This window comes from Vicia villosa, linkage group LG4 (genome assembly GCF_029867415.1).
Source record: "Vicia villosa cultivar HV-30 ecotype Madison, WI linkage group LG4, Vvil1.0, whole genome shotgun sequence".
In the NCBI taxonomy this organism is placed as follows: Eukaryota; Viridiplantae; Streptophyta; class Magnoliopsida; order Fabales; family Fabaceae; genus Vicia; species Vicia villosa.
Window position 1 is genome coordinate 80051951 of NC_081183.1, and position 22235 is coordinate 80074185.

General features: G+C 32.3%; 2 protein-coding genes across 2 annotated transcripts; one reads left to right on the forward strand and one right to left on the reverse strand.

Moving 5' to 3' along the window:
* The first annotated feature begins 6135 nt into the window (after positions 1-6135).
* On the forward strand, positions 6136-9268 carry LOC131594937 (protein N-terminal asparagine amidohydrolase-like). Its single transcript, XM_058867134.1, has 9 exons — positions 6136-6395; positions 6514-6690; positions 7293-7357; positions 7447-7546; positions 7645-7683; positions 7787-7978; positions 8066-8244; positions 8493-8612; positions 8816-9268. The coding sequence occupies exons 1-9, from the start codon at positions 6342-6344 to the stop codon at positions 8919-8921; spliced, it is 1032 nt and encodes a 343-aa protein (XP_058723117.1). The 5' UTR covers positions 6136-6341; the 3' UTR covers positions 8922-9268.
* A 1074-nt stretch (positions 9269-10342) lies between these two features.
* On the reverse strand, positions 10343-16894 carry LOC131594938 (proteasome subunit alpha type-6). Its single transcript, XM_058867135.1, has 10 exons — positions 16734-16894; positions 15691-15894; positions 15416-15510; positions 15248-15329; positions 14506-14602; positions 12819-12877; positions 12591-12673; positions 11788-11883; positions 11238-11297; positions 10343-10622 (listed from the first exon to the last, which is right to left on the reverse strand). Exons 2-10 carry the CDS (start codon positions 15764-15766, stop codon positions 10530-10532), a joined length of 741 nt encoding a protein of 246 aa, XP_058723118.1. The 5' UTR covers positions 15767-15894; positions 16734-16894; the 3' UTR covers positions 10343-10529.
* Between the last annotated feature and the right edge of the window lie 5341 nt (positions 16895-22235).

The window sequence follows — 22235 nt, forward strand, 5'->3', positions numbered from 1 at the left end:
AAATATTACATACTATATTGAACAGTACGACGAATGAACGGTACAAATAAGAAATACGGCAAATTTTAAGAATGACGATTAATGACCCATGCTATGAACAATAACATGTAGATGATTGGGAGCATAGCCATTGCAAGTCCACACTCCTCAGGACTATGCAGGCAGAAGAAAGTCATGATCACCGTAGCAATGGTGATGACTGTAAGAAGTAGTGTCTCTATCCATTTTGCCATTCTTGTTAGGGAAGAAAAGGAGATGGATATGAGATAGGAATTTGAAAGATGAGTTAGAATTTGATGTGAGATTTTATGGAAGAAAATGAGAGGTATTTATAGAATGGAAAGAAGGATAGAGACGTTGGGGAATAGCGTGATTCCGTACAAAAGGAAAATTTGAGTGGAAGTAAGATTTGAAAGAAAGTGGAGATAGTGTTGGAAAAAAGAGAGATTTGATTTTTGAAAAAGAGATTTGAAAAGATTTTTGAAAATAATGGAATATAGTACAAAAATTAGTGGGAAACAAAAGATAATAATAATCTACTTGTTACCAGTACAGTCTGAGTTTCCTGATTCTGCGCCTGCAAAAAGATTTAACTCTGTACCAATTGTGTCAGTACTATTTATCTGTAAATAAATAAATAGCATGTGTGAAGTAATAAACAGTATTTGGTGTTTGCGTAAGAATAAATTCAACTGCAAGCCAAATTACTGTATAAGAAAAATTCTAAAAACTAAGTATTTCATATGTCAGGATATTTGTTGAAATAAAAATCCATGATTATATGAGACCCTTAATTTTCAGATTGGAGTTTTCTTTGAAAAATATGTGGGCAAATTTTGGGGTATAACAACATGATTATTTGGATATGTTGTTAAAGGCTATGTTGCCTAGATCTTGGATTTCATATAGCATAGTGATTATGTTATTTTGAATTGGTAGATGAATATAGTATGGGATATATTCATTGAAATTGTTTGAGTTGTGTTTATTCTTCTGCGTGCAATATGCATTATATATGAAAGCATGAAGTGTCAAATTTTGTTACAATATGAGTAGTGCATGTTTTGTATGTTGTTCTAGGTTTTCATTGCGGTGAAAATAACATGTGACGCCCTTTTTATTATATGCATATTAACACTCTGTGAATAATTTTTATAATTTGGGGTTAGAAAAGGGGTGTTACAACCGGTGGTTATGTGTCTACGGGATCATTTCGGAGAATGGGAGTTTCATTTGGAGGAACCATTTCAGCCAGAGTCCTACCACTTCTCAAACGCATAAACATCTAGACGTTGAAAATGTTTTCATGAAAAATGAAAATAATATAAAAATGGAACACTTTCTCGTATAAGTTTGAAAATCTACACAAAAGGTCCCATTGGGCGTGGCAATTTTTTTGCAGGTGTTTTTAGCAAACAATCACGAGTGTAGTTTGATTGTGAAATTAACTCGAAAATCTCTGGAGCAATATGTGCAAAATAAATGTACGAGAAAAAGTGTTTGCGAATTGAACGTAAGTGTTTGTATGAAGACAAAATAGACACAAACTTTATTAACGAAAAAGCTTGGATACAAGTAATGAACGAAAAGTATAATAAACGACATCAAATAGAAGATGCAGTAAATGACATTAAAGCAAAGTGTGTCAATTAAGGAAACATACAAACTGTGAGGGAAAGGGATGCATAATTATACATGTTCCTTACAAATTGTTTCACCCTTTGACTCGGGTACTCCAGTTCTATAGAGAGATATATGAATTTTGCAACCATGATAACAATACATGAGTATGCTAATCTAAAGGAAAATGTCTTCGATAATTTGTTCCTAGGACAAGGACACGTATCAAAAACATGGAATTTCAATCTTCTGAAGTGCTTCCACGTCTTTAGAACTTGCAATGATGGAAAACCACTATCCCACGTTCGTAACTACTCAAGTAAATAACTGCTTTCAAGAATATATGATTTACCCTAGTTGAAACATCCTTTCACTTAACTAAATGTTAGACTTAGGAGATAACTAAGTCCTCAATAACTAGTGACCTTGTCGAAGCCAATCGTTCTATCGAAAACCCTTTTTGAGATTTTGGACATGTTTTGAAGAGCGTGATCCTAATCTTATGTATTTGTTCTTGTAATTCTTCCAAACCATTTCTCATCATGCAAGTCAAACTACTTTAGTAGATATGGCCGTTCTTGTCGAAGCTTATCAATAAAAGCTTTTTAACACTTAACATTTTCTCAACGTAGATTGCTTTGACATTCCCTTAGCTGGAATTTTCAGGCTAACACCCGCTGGATCATACTAATATTTTAAAATGACTTGGAAAATTTGGCAGATTGTTTGTTTCTTATTGCATATCCATTAAATTCTTTTATTAAACTTTAGATTTAAATGCACTTTTGATCCCTTATTTTAATGATTTTTAATTTTTGGTCCTCCCATTTTAAAAATTAGCTTTTTGATCCCTGAACTTTACATCACTTGGGATTTGGTTGATCCCCCTCCAATTTTAAATACATGGCATTGATGGTTAAAACAAAACAAAATTCTTCAATGAGTTGGCAATATTGATTAAGTTAACTTTTTAATTAGTAAATTTATTTATTTAATTAATTTTTTCTTATAAATATATTTTGAACATTATTTAAAACAAATTCTATTTAGAATTTATTTGAAAATTATTTAAGACAAATTTAAAATAATAATTTTGGGCCTTTAGCCCAATCGATTGCAAAGCTTGTCCACTCCAGCTCACAAGTGTTTTAATTGTTGAGTTTGTTTAATCTATATAAACACCAAAATTATCTTCACCTAAAATTATGTAGTATTAATCTATGTACAAAAAATGCAAACTTCATGGTTCTCTACTAATAACAGAGTAAGATAGCATGCATACGATAAAGGGTGCCACATGTCGTTTCCATAACCATGAAAACCAACAAAACACACATATAAATATACACCTGATCATATTCATAACACATATTAAACTTCATATTTTCTCAAATATGCATATCGCAACAGAATATTTCTTCTCAAAATTATTTCAATGATTACAACTCATACTATAATCATCTACCAACATAATGACAATATTATCTCATCAATAAGTTATATAAGTTCAAACATTGGACACTAAGGCCACTTATCATAATATATCCAAAATACAATGGCAAATAAGAGAATATAACAATATCTCATAGCAACAAAACTTGAGTTCAATTAACCCCCATTTTCTAGATCAACGGGTCTAATATCGTTCATTGTTGGGCGAGAACCCCCGCCATTTCATGGTTTCTCCCGTCCATTTGTTGCCTTAAAATCGCTGATGAATTTATGGTGAGTGAATGCAACTGGTTGGCGAATCCTGGTGGTCGAATATTTTGATTCGAATGATTAATACCAGAACCCAATCCTTGTAAAGGAGAAAAGGTTTTCGCCAAAGGGTTCGTGTACGTGTAAGTACTATTGTGTAAATCTTCCATGAAAGACGTTGGCATGCCATACAGAGGGTCTCGGATAGGAATCGAAAACCCCACTGTATATGGCCTTGATATATTGAATCCTTGGGGCCTAGGGGTCGAAGGTTTCCCCTAGATTGTTGCAGAAGAAACATTTAGTGTACTTTGCACGTTTGAGGGTATGGCCATCGAAACAGTCGCCAAAGGGATTGCCGTCGAGATAGTTGATGTAAGAATGGCCGTTGTGCCCTGACTAACTGATATGGCATCGGTTGTTGTCGTTGCAATCGTGCTTCCTCCTAAAGGGCGGGAGTGACATGTTCTGTATTTTTGCTTAAAGGGTTAACCATCTTCCTATTGTATCTTCTTTTAGGTATTTGTTTGTTGATGTTGGCTAATTTTCCGCTCCTCAATCTCATACAATAATGTTAAACAAATAGATAATATGATGTATAAAACACAAACAATGAATTTGTGACTCAAAGTTTAGACACAGGTCTCATGGGCGTGCCAATTTGTTTATAGTATAAATTCGTAAACAAACGCTAGTCCTCAAGAAAGATTACTATTTCGGTTACTCGGAGGATCAACTAGATTGATCCTCGGACATGGTCTAAGTTTCGAGACTTTAATGTTAGTATCGTGTTTATTCTTGGTTTGTTTTATGGTTGATTTGTAAGTAAGAAAAGGAAATGCGGTGAAAAGAAAAATAAAGTGCAGGATTGTTACATGATTTCTGACTTGACAAGGGTAAATAAACATAAAAGGTTTCACTGAAGATAAATGTAAACTGATAAAAGGTAATGTAATTCTATTAACATAAATTGGTAGTTCATACGTACATTCTCAGCACTCGTTTCTCAATACACTTTGATACTTTGAGTATGATTGAGTTTTATACAGATTTGAACACACTAAAATCTAACGCTAAGATTCTAATTTATAATACTTCAAACCTAACGGCCTTTTCCTAACGGAATGCCACATTCTTCGTTTGCATGACCCTCGATCCCTAAGGCTTCTACGTGTCCTTTTGGATAGGACAAATCATTTTGAATTTGAATCTCCTTCCGTTTGAGGCGCCAAAATTCAACCAATGTGGTTGTCGAAACTTGCTCTCCAAATGCTTCGAAAATTTCCTAAGTCTTTTATCCTTGTCTTCGAAGATATTTACCTTAAATACATTTCGACAAGTAGAACCCACTTTACACCAAATGGTATTTCGAATATCCTTCAAAGAGCCTTGTTTTATTTCTTTCTTCGAAATATCTCTTCTCCAACCAACCTCATTTCGTCCGTCGAAATCCCCAACTAACAGGGGCCAGTCTGAGGAATGTTGAGATAAGCAATGTATTATTGAGCTCGGTTATTTATTTCTGGTCACCATGTTAGCTTTTTTCTGAGTCATGATGATATTGCTGCTTGTTGGTTCAGGAGAATAAGGGTTATCAGCGAGAATAATCGCTTTCTCTGTGGGTTCTTTAGAAAGTTGGATTCTGGTGACTTGATCCATCAAAATAGAGAAAAAGATGATAGAAAAGACGAATGCAAGACACGATACACCCTGGGCAATCTGAAAAGGGAAACAAAGCAACACCAAACAAAAGAGGATAGAGGAAAACTAAACAAGATGGAAATAATAAGGGAATGTCGATTCAAGATAGCAAAACGCGATAACACTTGAGCGCGAAGAGAACAAGCAATATCGCAACACCTAACAAAAGGAACTCCTAGAAGTGGACAAAGGAAAGCGGGAGAAGAAAAAAACGAGGGGAAGGAGATTCAAAAGAAACAGAAGGAATCAAACATGAAGGAGAAGAAAGATCTTGAGAGATTCAAGATATTCTTGGTTCATTCTTAGAGCGCAATTGATAGCACTTATAATCAACTATTATAAAGAGATGTTACATTCTATTCTATAGATCTTGCATCCAAATCACAAGTAGTTTTAACTCTTTTGAGTGAGAAAGTTTTGGGCGTTGAAGATAACTTATTTATAAAAGGGTTAATACAACTTTAGCTCCTGTAATGTAGGCGATTTTCGCTCTATCCCCTACAATATACTCCATCCATTCCTTATTATAAGCCAAATTCCACTTTTTAGATACATTGAATAATTAATGTATTAGGATTTAGGACCACATATAGTCTAGATACATTAATTATTCAATGTATCTAAAAAGTGAAATTTTGTTTATAATAAGGAATTGAGGGAGTATATTTTTTTGGATTACCCCTTAAACGTAAAAATTAAACACTGAATTTAGGGGGTAAATAAAAAAATATATATTAGACATAGATTTTAACCTTTCAATGGGTGATCCAAAAAAATTTACATGATATTATATATTTAATCTTTTATAAAATATTTTTAAAAAATTACATACTACTTCCTCCGTCTGTCTCATAATTAGTGTTTCATTTGCACATTTTCTATGTCTCAAAATAAATGTCTCTTTAGAATATTAATATAGCATTTATTTTATTTTTTTCCATTTATCATTTGCACTTACACATTTTTCAACTAATCAACTATCTATAATAAATACTAATCGTTTTCTTAAAAACCGTGCAGAACTCAAATAAAACATTTATTATTATTATTAGACGGATAAAATGTTTTCATAAATAAATGGAGAGAACCTTGTAAATAGATTTTGTTTCTCAATCACTCTTAAAAATTTTAAACTATTTGACATTTATTATAATCATTTTGATTCCTCTTTCCCTCATTTACATCTGAACAAGTCCAAGAATTCTCGATGGTTTAGTACCATCGGTCAAAATTCAAATCGAAGAAGAAGAAGAAACTGCTACTGCTACTTGTGATGCTTATTTCCATCGCCAACTGATCTAATTCCAAAAACACAAATAATGATATTAATTGATGGAGTTCCATTCTCTACCCATTCATCCTCAACATCTCAGGTACCTATCCCTTTCCTTCTTTCTTTCTTTCCAATTATACATTTCAGAATTCAAAATTATATATTTGATTTTAGAATCATTGGATGAACAAAGACTGCCTTTATTTTATCATGAACAGGGACTGGATATTCTACTTTCTTTGTTGGAAAACCCCATTCTGGTATCTACTTCAAACTCTTTCAAGGAAAATCCAGAGAGGAAGTTCTCAGTTTCTGAGGAGTCTGCTCCAGAGAGATCAAAATTGGTTTATTTATTCCAAAAAGAATATGCTACTGTTGATCCAGCGTTAGTTGATGTATGCAATTTTTTAACCCTATGTAATATTTTTTTTGTCTCTTTCACGGTATGTAAGATATGATCTATGAAGCACATACACATTTAGCCTTAGTGTCCGACACACTTCAGTATCCGACATTTAAATGACACTTGAACAAGACAAGTCAGAAAAGTCAGTCGTCAAAAAATAGTTTTTTTCTTTGTTTCGACACTCTTTAAATCTGTGTCCGACGACACTCGTATGACACTCATACAATACTTGTCAAACAAGTGTTTCATAAATGAAACTCAAATACTAATATATATGTAGCGGTGCTGGTGTCCTGTGTTTTTTATATTATTGGTGTCACAGTGTCTCCATGTTGTGTCTCGTGTCTTTGTTGGAGTTTGTGCTTCATGGGATATGATGCATGTGAAGTTGTATATTTAGTTTTAAGTTGGTTTGTACTTCTTTGTAACATGCAATGCCACTAATACTCTTCTGCATGCAGTTACCTCATACTTAATTAAACTGCAAGGGACATAACCTGTGAAATTTCTTTTTCTTGTTGGCTGAGTCTTACATTTCTTCAATAACAGTGTATTTATTTGTTTCTTTTTCTCCTTCCAATGCATCACTAGTATGTTGGCACTGATGAAGCAACAACGTGTGTAGGAGTTGCTATTCGGAACCCAAAGAATGGAATGTAAGAATTCAGAATTAGAAGAATTTTTACAGATTCTTCCACTGGTTGTTCAATTGCTTATATTATCATTTTTTAATTTGATGTTGCAGGACGTCGGTTTCCCATATGGATTCACCGAATATTGTAGAAATGGGCCTTTCTCAAATGTTAACGTTACTTGTTGACGACAGTTTGGAGACTGAGTTTGATGTGCTTTTCATCTTCTTTGTCATTTGGTTGTTTGATTACTCTTTTTGATCCAATGTATTTTCTGATGTAAAATGTTTGCTTTGTTAATAAAAATGTAGGTGCATCTAATTGGAGGTTTTGAAGAAGTTTCACCACAAGTCTGGCTAGTGTCTTATGCTTTAATAGTGAACTTTCAAATTTGTAGTTTCTGCTCAGAGATTGAAGGATTGAATTTGAATCTGTTTGTGACCTTTTGTGCAGCAATCTAACAGCGGCGTTGTGTCGGAAAGTGATGCAGATTTAGACGGTCATTCCCTTCCTCTGTGCTCAAAGATTGTTCACACTTTATGGTCAAGAGCAGAGAAATTTCACATCAGAACTACTTGTGTTCTTGGACATAATACCAAAAGGGATTCTGATGGAAACACTTACCCTATTTTTAATGGATTTGTGGTTAGTTTATGCTTTTGAATATTCTCACTTCAGCTTGTTCATTTACAATATGTGATAAACCTATTACTTTCATGTGCACCATTTCAGGTGGAGACTGCAACAGGAAGAGTCATTCCATCGTGTTTTGATAGAAGTTCCAGAAGCCCGGATGAAATTGTCAGAAGAATACGAGTTTCTGCTTCTTATGAAGATACTAGTTGGAATGGGAAGTTGCTAGAGACATACGATACTGTCACTGACTGCTTCAAAATTGCTCCTTGTTGCTGGTACCAGTGTTTCATGAATTGTTCTAAATACTCTACATGGAAAAAATGTTTATACTCTGAAATAAATCAATCACTTTAGAGGAGCTTTGTCCAATTATAAATCATGCTAGGCGCCATGCATGTTGGTGAAAATTGTTTTCTTCCAATGTCTGATATATTTTTCCTCTCTGACAAACTTTATATGTTTGATGCATGAAATCCTTTTTTATGTTCTGGTATACTGAACTTCTTGGCCTAATCTTTCTTAGGACTCGGCGTCAATATCATATTGCTTTGTCACTTCAGCATTATTCTGATTCAGAAATTCTTTCAATCTGTTCTACCTCACCTACTGCTGAGGCCCCAGATTTTGTTGATAATTTAAGAAGGTAAAACTTTGATTGTTTCTGATTTAATATTATCTTATTTAAAAGTTAAATCCAAATCCAAATCATTCTCTTTTCTATACATATCTAAGTACTAGTAGGACTAATAAACTGATATCTAAATCCAAATCTATGTACAGTCCATTGTTTTCTTTAATATTTATTTGAAAATCAAATGAAATAATGACTAGATTTTCCATCTTCAGGCAGTGGAAGTACATGATTGAGCATCCACATTGGACAGAAACCTTTCCAAAGAAGCAACCTCGCATTTTTACAAGGAGTGCTGATGGAAAGTGGAAAAGGTGTTGATGGCATTTTGTCGTTACTTTGCTAACATAATTCAAGGCATCATCATTTGCAGCTACACTATTCAAGACATGAAGTTCCTCTCAAAAAGGAACATTTGCTCACATGCTATTAGGAAACTGTGAAGCTTAAAGAAACTGATGTGAAGTTTGTCTGAACATTTGAATTTATGATTTGATCTTAGTTATAAGTGAAAGAATTGAGAAACTATGTCAATAAAAAATATTAAGACTGGATTGAGAGTAAGTTATGAATGTTTGTTTGAAGTAAAAGGGAATTAAAAAAGACGGCTCCCTATTATTTAACATTGTAGGAGTTTGCATTGTTTAATTTTCCAGGTTGAACTCAAATACTCCGATTTCACAAGTCACCACCACATACTTCCTCTTGGAACTTTTTCTTAAGAATTCGCCAGAATGGTTCTTAATTTGGAGCGTTGAATGAGATTAAAACAATAATCATGTTGTAGAGTGATTATTCAATCAACATGGTCGTAGCAATTGTGAGTTGATTAAAGAAGACCTATATAAAGTAAACTCATGATGTTCCTTTCTGAGCAACAGCTAAATTGAATCATCACAATCACCGAGTATGAGATGTCATGCAAATTTTGATTTTTCCATTTCTCTAAGGAGATGTATTGAACAAATTTTGAGTTACCTATGTTGTCTCCTTAGTGCCCACTTAGTATGATGCGAAGTCTCAATTTTCTTATATAGGTTCGTTTGATTTACAAAATGATTAATAATGGACATAACATTACATAACAATATAGAATAATGACATACAGAATAGTACAAGATAATTCTTTTTTGTAATATATTGAGTTCAATAATTGAGGCACTGAACACTTTTTTTATCTATTTTGTTGACTAGTTTATATATTGAACACAATATAATTTTTTTCATGTAATTTTCTTTATTGATATATAAAAGATGATATCTTGAATTCTTATAGTTTTTTATAATTTGTGTTTGAAACAAAATACTTGACTGAAAAAATGTTGATAGAAAATATCTATATTTCTCTTGAACATTTGGTGTGCATTCATACCTTCTACAGTGCTAGTAAACTCAGCAAGCACGAGAAAACAACTTAAGTGGAAACCAACACTCCAGACGAAAAAAGAAGTGGAAACTCACCTAGATAGACCTAAGAAATTAACTTACGCATTATTTATACAAAATTTCTTCCTATTTCAATTTTTATCAAATTTTTTTTTTGGGGGGAATAATTTTTTTTTCAAATTCTTCAATATTATGTATACATCAAAACAACCAAGTGCGCCTTAATTTTGTTAGCTAGTCCTTAATTTTCAAATAAACTCTATACGCTTAATTTCCTGATGCTGCTCAATTTGGTTAAACTGAACAGAATCAGACACAGGAGAAGACCACCATTACTCTGTTCAACTCAAACAATCTAATTTCAAGGATATAAGATGTTAACATGATTGATAGGCAGGCTCCAAATTGTAACAAAAGCAAATACAGTCTTCAACATCAGTGATACTTAAATATCATAGGATGTCTATTTAGTGAATCAAGACAATAAGTATATGATTTAATTGAACATCACAAAGTATGAACAGTCATATCCTTATTTTGAACTTAATCACGCTCACTGATGGCAGTCAAGTGCTCGTCAATTTCCTCAGTCGACAAAACTCTAAATTCTGGCTTGTCCTTTTGCACCACTCCAACCTAAAAAATGCAAAATACAGCCATTTACATCAAATCATGATGAAAAGCACTTGTTGAATAGCAATAACTACAAATTTCATAGTTCCCAACCTATACGTTTAGAATAAAAATGTCAACACACTTGATCTATGCCACAGCAAGTATGTAACTTAAAAGAATAACATTAAAATACATTGAACAAAAAACACACCAATACCTATATTAGTTATAAATCATCCAGAAAAGACATAAATTAATCAATAATCACTTGAAACAGGAAAGGAACAGAAATTTGATGATAGACTATAATCTAGGTATGACAATGAAAAAATGAACAATGGAACCTATAGGTATGACAATGAAAAGACGAACAATGGATCCTATAGGTATGAGCAAATATTACCCACAATGGGTAGAATAAGTACTCATGCAGGTATAAAACTACACGGCTATTGCTAAATGGAAAAGAATAAGTAGATGTAATAATCATCACAACTGAAGACAATAAATGATTTGGCAATTCAGGGACTAAGCAAGAATGAAATCCTCAAAGAATTAAAATAAGGAGTTACTATACAAAAGTTCAGTTAACATGGTGTCACAAATGTATTTGAGCATTTAAAAATGAAATTCTACCTCAATCTCTGTCGCCTTAAAATCTTCTTGAAGAACTGATTGCAAGGCAGAAATTGCAGTCTGAATAAAAAGCAGGAAGAGTATGGAATTAGTTAGAACCTTAAAGGCATTACATCACTATTTAAAAAACTTAATACGCGAGAATTAATGAATTATTTGTTAGTTATGTATTACTCAAGCGTCAAGCCCCTATGTCCTGCCCACAAACCACCAAGTCACCTTATCACACAGCAAATCTTCAGCGCACCCAAATGGCACATATATTTATTTTAATACAGAATAATGGCATAGTAAATACTGTTATTTTGCAAAAGGCATAGTAAAGTAGTAGAAGAGGGAAATAAGGGATCAAAAAAGTCATTGTTTATCCTCAATAGATGGAAAAAAAACATATCCAAGATGTTGAAATATATCCTTAGAAGCACACAAGTTCTCAAGGACAGCTGAGAAAATGGTAGTCTCCTTTCTTACAAAAAAACAGCTAAGCCTAAAAGACTGTCTATGAAATAATGATGATCAAAAGGGAGAAAATAAGAAGCAAAAATGTAACCTGAACTGTCTCCTCATAGGTAAATGAAGGGTCGTTCTTCATCTTCTTCTCCAAGAAATTAATTGCCTCTTGATCCTTCAATCCAGCACTTGTGGCCTGAGTCATCATTATAAAATTTTAGAAATCAAACATCTGATTTTTGTCTGCAGGTGCATATAATTACGAAAACAGATACTGAACACATGAAGGTGATGATAGAAAAAGGAAATATTTCTTACTGTCAAAGCATTTGAAGTGATGATAAAACAGGAAACATTGTTTCTTGCTGTCAAAGGCATTTGAGGTTCAAATTCATTATTTCATTGACAGTCTTAAGTGTGTGACATAAGCACTCACAAACACTCACGTATATTCTTATGTCAAACATTGTTTCTTGCTGTCAAAGCATTTAAGGTTCAAATTCATTATTTCATTGACAGTCTTAAGTGCGTGACATAAGCACTCACAAACATTCACGTAAATTTTCATGTAAAAAATAAGCACACATAAGTTTAAAATAAGCTGTTCCAAACACACCATATATGTCTGGCCGTAAGAGATAGAAAGTGGGTTTTTGGAATAATTTATTGTACAAACACTGTAGTTTTTATATACACTTCCAAAAATGACTTAGTACATATAATTAAAAGTTGGTTTCAGCTTATTTCAAAAAGCTCTATAGAAAACTTAATGAACAAACAAACGCTTAACTAAAATCCCTAGAATAAACTTATATGGAACTGAAGTTTGTGAGCAAGAAATGATCGTATACACAGAAATAAAAACCTAACATTAATCAAAGTTTGAAATGATCTCATATGTACCTTGTGACCAAAGTAATGACCAGCGGGGTCACATTTGTAAAGCTGAGGCCCATTTTCGTCATCAATACCCAAGACCATAGCAACTTCGCAGCAAAATAGATTCAAAATCATAGAAAGAGAAATGATATCAATAATGACAGTAAAAGATTTGACTTATAAAACATTATGCAAGATTGAGCTTATAATAATTTGTCCGATATTACAGTAAAAAGGCTTGGAAAAATTTACCTACTCCAAGTGGTCTCATATAAGCATGTTGAGTATAGACTTGTGACTTGTCGGCGATCCTATAAGTGTAAAATAATACACAAGTTGGATACAAAAATTGTAATCAACTGTAAAAACTTATAATGGGTAGACTTTAACAATGTGGCTGTTGAAAAAGTCACAACTACAGCAAGAGCCAACAGATGCATTATAATAAAAGTTATTGCAATCTAAGAGCATATGGGGTGTGAAAAAAATAAAACAATTGCATGTAGAGGCAGTAGCCAAGAAGCACATTAGTTAATGGTGCTCGATTGTAGAAAAAGTGTCCTAATTACAGACAGTTTTATAAGGGCCAGAAGCCAATTTTTATGAGAATTTGAGCCCATATTAAATAATTAACTATTTCAAAATCAAAAGAAAAACATATAACAGTACTGTCAAAAATAATGTTACAATGTTGAATGATTGAACTAGCAGCCATATTAAGTTGCTTAGACCTCTTTGATACTCCTTTTAAGGTCCTTTTAAGGTCTTTTTAAGGATTGTGGAAGTGAAATGAGTCCTAATAGAATAGAACAGATTAATCAGTGATAACACGATGCGTCCATACCCAGTAAAGAAATTGAAAGCAAAGAGATGGTAATTTATGAAGAACTAATGCTAGTAGTGTAATAACAACACTCTGCCACAGCCAGAGAAGCAATTGACATTTTTTTCTCAGGAATTTCGTGAGACAACTTGATCAGCCGTAGAAATCTCAAGCTCTACAAGTGTCGCGGAATAAATGGTATACTATCCTTCGGTTGCAAAAAAGCTTAGAGCCTATCTATCACAAATGTTTAATCATAATAGGTGCTATTCCAGTGACAGGGTGAAAGAATGGACATAACTATAACATCAGCAACTATTAAGCAGCCACATAATCACATAGGGAAAAGGTGAGGTGAAAAAGTAAAGTAAAAGTCACTCAGCTCAACCATTGTTGACTTTACTATAGGATTTACCATTAGGCTTTATATTTTTCATTTGGAGCATAAAATTTGAAGTTTAGAGGACAGTGCCCAAGGCTCCATTGCAAGGCATGGGAAAGCCTCCAAAATCAAATAACACTTATAGAGAGTTTACATTTATTTTACCCCACAGAAACGAGTGCAAACAAAAAGGCAGGAAGTAACCACCTCACTTATCACATCCAATAAATCCAATCCCCTATAAAAGCCTAATGAGGCATTTGGAATGCAAAATCTTTTTCATTCCTTGGTTGGAATCATGCCTTTTTGGGAATCACATTTCCCTGGGAATGAGTAAATTGCATTTGATGTGCCTACAACTTTCACGGGAATTTTGACAATGCTTATGAAAAAGTTTCTCACCTTCATCAGGTGAATCTTGGATTCCCACCCCTACCTTTGGTAATGTTTTGTCAGGAAATATGATTGAAAAAACATTCTTACGGAAATTTAAAATTGCTCCCTTACTCCACTCAATAAAATAAAATTGTCATGTTTACTATTGAAGTTGTTCATTGTTTATCATGATCCTGGTCAGAACCACATCATCTGAATGAGAAATTGTTGGAGCTTCAATGACTAGCTAATAGTCATAGGCACGGTCTGTTTCCTAAATAAGAATTGCCAGCTGTTTGGAAGGAAAAGTAACAAAACTTTATGCGTTGTTTTAATACATTATATGCTAAAAGAATTACCATTTAGCCAACACATCCACGGGCATCTCATATCCATATTTATGGCGAAACTCAGCTGCTTCATTTCTTGCTTGTTGAACCAGTGTCCTAGCATCAGCTGGAAAGAAAAATTAAAACAGGATAAAGTGAAAATGAATTTTGGATGTTCGCATAGTTTTGTTCAAAAGAGATCTTTAAACAAAATATTCATTTTCTCTAGTTGAAATATATATATATATATATATATATATATATATATATATATATATATATATATCACTGAGTCTGTCTATTCAAATATCTAGTTGGCCATAGGCATGCAGCAGAAGCAGGCACAACTTTGAGAGTTAGATTCAGGTCTACTAGAACTATTTTGCAATTAGTAATTATTAATCATACTTTGTTTTGAGTTGCATGGATTTCGTGACTAACATCAAAAATAAAAATTACCAGAGGTTCGGTTACAAAAACAATCTCAAATTGCCAAATCGCCACAATCAAGGAGAGCGTTAAGCATTCGAATATAAGATATACCCATGAAGTAACCAAGGAGAACTCTTTCGGATGACAACAGGTTTTTCAAATTCTAATTTATATTTACTAGATGAAATAGAGTGGAGACATTGTCAGAGACAATGTCAGAGACATGTACTGCCTGAATCAACTTTTACAAGAAACAATCTATATTTTTAACTGAAAATGTAAGCAAATAAACTAACAAATCTACAACAAAAACGAAGAAGAGATGCGATGAAAAACATACCTGTCATGCCAGTTGCCAGTAAACCGAGGTACTTTGTGATGGGAAAGAGATGTGTTACACTTGTCTGGTCCAAGAGTTTGTCCTGCAATGAACATTTCCAAATTACACAGTAAGCACAAATATTCATACAAGCAAAATAAAGTCTAACAGTCAACTTCCTGCACTCACCGGAACTTTTTTCTGAGTAACAACACAGACAGAATTGTTTCCTCGGACACCAATTGAGGTTATCCCTGCAGCCTTAACAGCCTTGAAAGCATACTCTGTTTAACATATTGAAAAATCCACAACTCAACCTACCAAGCAAATCAACTTATTTCCAAACAAGTGAGGTAAAACAACAAATTTTCATGAATCTATGATGATTATCAAGCCTCATTACATTGTAGTGCAATTCTTTAGTCAATTGAAAAAATTATGGGTTACAAATACAAGTTACATACCGACTTGAAAGAGTCGTCCCTCAGGGGAGAAAATAGTGATGTGACGATCGTATCCACCTCCACTTCCTCGACTCATGTTTTTGGATTAATTTCCAGTATCAGTACTTGCAGTGGTTGGGGTCAATGACAAAAAGAAAATGAAGTAACGGTTTTTTCTTTCTTTCTAAATGATGTTTTCCTTCTTAAAGAGTTGATATTTGCTCCCTGCCAAAGAAAGTGAGAAAAAAGTACGGCAGGTTAAATAATAAAAAAGTCTAAAAACCCAAAAGTATAACAAAAATGTTGGGGGAAAAAGCTACAAGATACTATGGAAAGTCACTTCCATGTACCAATAACTACACATTGAGACAACCAACAACCAACTGGAACTAGGCAAGAAATAGGAGCAGCAAAAATTAAATCATACACAGTGCTGCATAAAATCACAAACACAAACAGCCAACGATACAAATTTATCAACCAGTTTACTGTCTATGATTACTACCACTGATCAAGGTACCTATTTCTTGTCAAACATTCCAAATTTCTACAAGCAATACACAACAATGATTTGTTTTTCCATATCATGCAATTATAACCTAATTAACTTCTACAATTGATATTTTGAATAAGCTGGCAATCTCAATTCATGTTTTCTTCAAAAAGGAAACCCTAACGAAACCTCTTCACATAGTTTGAGCATACAACGAACACTCGATTAAAAGATATTAAAATATCTAGGGCACTTTTAAAAGAATTGTAAAAAATTATGAAAAAAAATCGGAAAAGTACAACATAATTATAGTTTTTTTCATTGATTCACCGCTTCTTATGATCTGAAATCAATATTGTTTTTTCTAGAAAATAGATCCTGTATAGTTCCCTGCCACCGTGAACTTTTTCTTTGTTCAGATTCAGAACAACAAAAATGACATTCATGAACAGATCTATGTTGATAATCGCACTGCTTCGCAGAGACGATTATCGCGACGGGATCGCACGGTTGCGCTGTCGCGCCGGGAAATGGAAGAAAATTGGAAATAGATAGAGGGAGAAAGGAAAACCTGGAAGATGACTTGCTCAAAACTCCGCCTCGTCGATATGATATCAGTGCGAGTCCAAATTGTGTTTGATATAGTTGTTCGAACCTGACTGAGCTGATGATGACTACTGCTGGCTGATTTAGGGTTTTATTATTACTTATTAAAATGCAATTTTTTTTTTTCAATATCTTTGGGCACACTCTAAGAATATGTCACATAAATTTAATTTGAAATTTAAAAATAAAATTGAAAATAAAATATTTTAAAATAGTAATAATATGTAACCAAAATAATAATAATAATAATAATATGTCACCAAAATAATAATAATAATAATAATATGAAACCAAATGATAATAATACTAAAAATAATATTGAAATTTTCCTGTTCATGTAAATATATTAAAAAGTATTTTTTTTATCATTTATTCTAAACATTCATTTCATCTCTCACAAATTTCTGATTATATTTGATAAAAAATTAAAGATTAGTTTACCAAATCATTTAATTAATTTGCGTTTTTAAACCTAAATATTTCGTGTTTACATTTGTTTTTTCTTTGTTTGCAAACAGCTAAAATTTAGTTCACCTACTTGTGGTTAAAAGTTTGGATTTTAGATTTTACGGAAAAATGTAAGTATATTTACATTATTAAAGTTCACTTGCATGTAGAAATTTAAATTTAGTGTACTTAATCTAAATTTGTAAAAATGTAAAGTTCCGTTAACCGAAATATTAAGGTTTATTTAAGGGTTTTGAAAAGGTATGAAATGTTTTGAACGATGTTTATTTGATTAAATTTTATTTGAAGAGAAAAAGAGGAAATAAGAGATGGTTAGAATACTTCGCAGACTCAATTTTATTTTTTAAATTAGAGAGATTTAGATTTTATTTGGGAGTTTGAAGGAGAGGACTTTAAAAAAGGCTTTGACTAATATGCATAAGGATTTTACTTATGCACCATGCATAAGCCTACATAAGTCATTGGATCATGTTTTCAATCCAGTATTGAGTATTGAGTATTGAGTATTGAATATTGAGTGGTGAGTATTGAGTAATAACAATTGATGTCTAGAATTTGATCAAATGATCCAAGGGTCCATAATAATCTATGCATGGTGCATAGATTTTTATCTATGCACGGTAATTGCACCCTTTAAAAAATAGGTAGAATTAGATGAAAATAATAGAAAAAATTTGGTTGGGAGGGTTTGCTTTTCTTCATAATCCAAAAAAAAATTAATTTGGGCAACTCAAAATTGTATTGAATGAAGACTTTTGAGGATTTTGAAGGACTTACATAAATTTTCTAAATATCTTTTATGTTGTTATAATATTTTAAAAATTAAAAATTAATAATAAATACTATTTTATGATTCTATACAAAATCATTTTTTCAAAAAATGTTAAATATTTTTTATATTTTTTAAACAATTCATTTTCGGAAGTCCTCCCTTCCCCTCCCCTCCAAACTCGCAACTAAAAATTATAGAGAATGAAGGATAATAAAGAAAGTAACATTATACAAAATTTCCTTTATTCCTTATTATATTTATAAAAAGATGATGGATATTCTTACTCCAAGAGTAAGTTATTATAACTTACTCCACATTCTCACAATTAATTATTTTCAATTCAATAGTTAAAAATAATAAGTAATTAAATATTGGAGAGAGAAAACTATAATTTATTACTTTTAATCATTAGATTGAGAAAAATTAATGGTGAGGATGTGAAGTAAGTTGTAATAGTTACTCTTAAAAATTCTAAATTATATTAAAGATGTTATTAGTTTTTGTGTCGCGGCTACACAAAATTATATAAATATAAATACATATACTTCTAGGTGGTGGTTAGAGTGAAACATATGGATTAAATCTTTCACGCTGATACTCTAAAATTATATCATAAGATTTAATCAATGGTTTAAACTTAATACAAATAAAAATTACAACATAAATACATTTTCACACACAATCTTGTTATCATATCTTCTAAAACCTCCACAAAAATTTTAACCATGTCTTTTCCATTCCATTATACTAAGAGATACTTGGGTGAATTTAACAACTCCCACCCATGATCATCTGGAGAGAAAAAAACTTAAACTCCCATTTGAATGCTTACTTCTTTCTTATCGTCTCTCCCTCACATCTCATTTATTTAAAGTTATACATAATGTCTCATTTATTGTAAGGATACTTTGCTACTGTAAATAAAAATGTTGTCCCAAAGCTTTAAACACCGTGAAATCAAAGCTCTGTTTAAAATAAAAGAAATTTGTTTAGTAAAATAAAATTAGGTTGTTGGGACTGCATATTTACTCTCGGATTTGAAAATGTTTAGTGTCTATCTAGTTCATTTAACTTTCTGAATTGTGAAGACAAAAGTTCCTTTTTATTTACATCTTGAGCAAAATATTATTGTTGTGTTTGAGGAAATTGAGGGGACCAGATGCAATCTATTAGAAACATAATTATGTTTTGGCAATATTTTTTTACTTTATACTTGATGTCATGATTGCATATATGCTATAATTTGATGGAAATATCCATTATTTTATGATTGCATGTATACGGTAGAATTTCATGAAAATGATGAAGGTCATTAAGAAAAAGAAAAAAAATAGTGTTAATATAGAAAGTTGAAGAGATAAGATTGAGTGAGGAAATGTCTAGATGTTATCATTTTAGTTTTTATCAAATCTATACCATTGAATAAATCTAATAATAAAATTTTAGGGTATCAATAGAAAGGGACTTAGTTGTACCCTCACTCTAGACGCCACTATATTTCTATACTCAACTTTTTTATATTTATAATTTTTAGGGTTAATACTCATTTTGTTATGTCATTTGTCCTGAGTTTGAAAATAGACATTCTAAAAAAACAGATTTTCTCATCTAATATTAAATTATTTCCATTTAAACCCCTCACTTAAATCATTATATAAAATATGTTGACGTGACACTCATAAGTATATGTTTTCTTTTACTTTTAAATTTAATCACATCAACATTTTAATTAGATGTATTATTAATTTATTTTTTATAAATAAAAAAATTAAATTAAATTAATTAATGATTATTATTTCCTACATTATATTAATTTATTAATAATTTAAAAACTTTAAGCACCCTTCATCATCACCAACACCGTCGTTTTCACCATCGTCTTTATATTCTTCTACCTGACTATCTCTCATGAATCTTCTCCATAACCTCTTGTGTAAGTTTATGCAGTAACCTTTTTTCCGAACAGGTATATAGTTTCTTCTTAATCTCCTCAATCGTTCGTCCTTAAGGGTGTGTTTGATTTGCAAAATGATTAGTACTAGATAGAACTGTACATGGCATTACAGAACAATACAAAATAATTTGTTGTACTATATTGTGTTTGATAATTGAAACACTAGACAATAGTTTTAATTTATTTTATTTGATAAGCTTATATATTGAATACAATAATATAATTTGTTATATAATATTCATTATTGATATATAAAATATGATATTTTGATGGTTTTTGATGATTTGTGTTTGGCACAAAAATTTGTCTTATGGTTTGCTAAATGATATAAATTCATGTTTTTGTCAAGTCCACTGACACATGTTTTTTCTTGTCCCCTAATTAATTTCTACATCAAACATTGTACAAGAAAGATTGTCATGTCTAGTCCCTCATTTTTTTAGCAAACCAAATGCACCCTACGTGATTCAGTCGAAAATGGAGGCTTTAATGTTCTCTTCTTAAACCACACTCCTTCAATCTTACAACCACCACTTATTTCCCTTTATTCTTATATCTTCCATAGAATTGTCATATTTTCCTTTCCCTCCACATTTTCCTCATCCAACAAAACATTAAGACTAACCCATTTTCTCTTTAATAACCCACAAAATATCTCATCTTTAGTAACAAGTATGCATTCAAGTTAACCTTTTTTCTTGTTCTTCTTCTTGTTGTTATTAGTCATCTTTTTTCGACTAACCTTAGGTTTTTCAGTTTATTAGGTTGAATATGAGAAGTAAATATAGAGACTTCGCTAAACTTTGCTTGGTGTGTGACCATGATATGTACTCCGCTAATGCACGCGTACATTTAGAGGAGCCTGTCTCGTGAGACTCTTAGTCGAGTCCCTCAAGCAATACGCTTAGATGAGACTCTTAGTGCCTTAGGCGAGGCGTTGATATGCTTTCCCCACATGTAGCCCATTAGTATTGCCCATGTGGGTGACAATGATCTTCTTGTGGAAGTCCAATACTCATGTATTACCTTTATAAGGTGGCAAGGATCTTCGTGGAGAAGTCCAACGTTCATGTATTGCCTTAAAGGTGACAAGGATCTTCCTGTGGAAGTATTGCACTTGTGTATTGCCTTAGAGGCCACGAGGATCTTCTTGTGGAAGTCTATCATTCGTGTATTTCCTTAGAGGAGGCATGGATCTTCATATGAAAGTCCAACATTCGTGTATTTCCTTAAAGGCGGCAAGGATCTTCATGTGGAAGTCTAACATTCATGTATAGCCTTAGAGGGGCAAGGATCTTCCTCTGAAAGTCCCATATTTGTGTATTGTGTAACACCCCCAATTCTATACTAAACAAATAAGGCATACATTTGCGTAAATCAGAGTAGAGAAGCATGCATCTCACGAGGGCGTTACACATAATTCAAAATAAAACAAACATTTTATCTTTAGACATGCAATGGTCATTTCCAAATAACACGGGGTTTAAAACAACATGCAAACCACGGCGGAATAATCATCTCATCAAATAAATGGTAAAGTCGGATGATTCCCATACATCATCCACCATGTCTCAACATCTTGGCTCATGGCCACACATTAACAAAATAATGTATTCAAATACAAAATACAATATGAGTAAACAATTATTTCATAACGACAAGTTATAAAATATAAACCCAACCCCATGTGTTGCATATGACCAGAGCACAAGTGACTACTTAGTCACGACATTCTACAAGAGATCTAAATCTCTAAGCTAAGCCTCCTTTGAAGCATCATTATCCACGAAACCTGCACGTTACCAACAAAGGATAACATTCAAACAGAAGGGTGAGAATTCAACTTCTTATAGATAAACATAATATGGGAAATGTAAAACACAACAAGAATACATTTCAAGAATTCATCACTCTTCACATAAACATGCATCATATGCAATTAATCAAGATTCACATATTCATGTTATACTACTTAGCTCATTCAATTCCACATAATCAAACATGATTTCTAAACAATGTACATACTCATGTTTCACCAACATGTAGTTTCTAAGTACATATCCTTTTCGACAACGTTCACAAGTAACAATTGTATTCAAACATAATCATATTCTAAATATACAAGTTATCATCACATAATCACATATACATGTTTTTCCAAATATATAGACATGTATAAAATTCACCGATGTATCACAAGTATGAACATACATCACCAAATGCACATATTCATCTCTATCCTATTTCACAAAACATCATAGAATATATTTACA

What these genes read in the sequence shown, in the direction of transcription:
- LOC131594937 (XM_058867134.1), top strand. Translation starts at nt 6,342, where the DNA reads ATGATATTAATTGATGGAGTTCCATTCTCTACCCATTCATCCTCAACA. An exon ending in GTTTGGAGACTGAGTTTGAT is followed by an intron (nt 7,547 to 7,644) that starts GTGCTTTTCATC and finishes ATAAAAATGTAG; the next exon opens with GTGCATCTAATTGGAGGTTT. An exon ending in TTGAAGAAGTTTCACCACAA is followed by an intron (nt 7,684 to 7,786) that starts GTCTGGCTAGTG and finishes CCTTTTGTGCAG; the next exon opens with CAATCTAACAGCGGCGTTGT.
- LOC131594938 (XM_058867135.1), bottom strand. Translation starts at nt 15,766, where the DNA reads ATGAGTCGAGGAAGTGGAGGTGGATACGATCGTCACATCACTATTTTC. An exon ending in TTACTCAGAAAAAAGTTCCG is followed by an intron (nt 15,330 to 15,415) that starts GTGAGTGCAGGA and finishes TGTTCATTGCAG; the next exon opens with GACAAACTCTTGGACCAGAC. An exon ending in TATGAGACCACTTGGAGTAG is followed by an intron (nt 12,674 to 12,818) that starts GTAAATTTTTCC and finishes TTTGCTGCGAAG; the next exon opens with TTGCTATGGTCTTGGGTATT.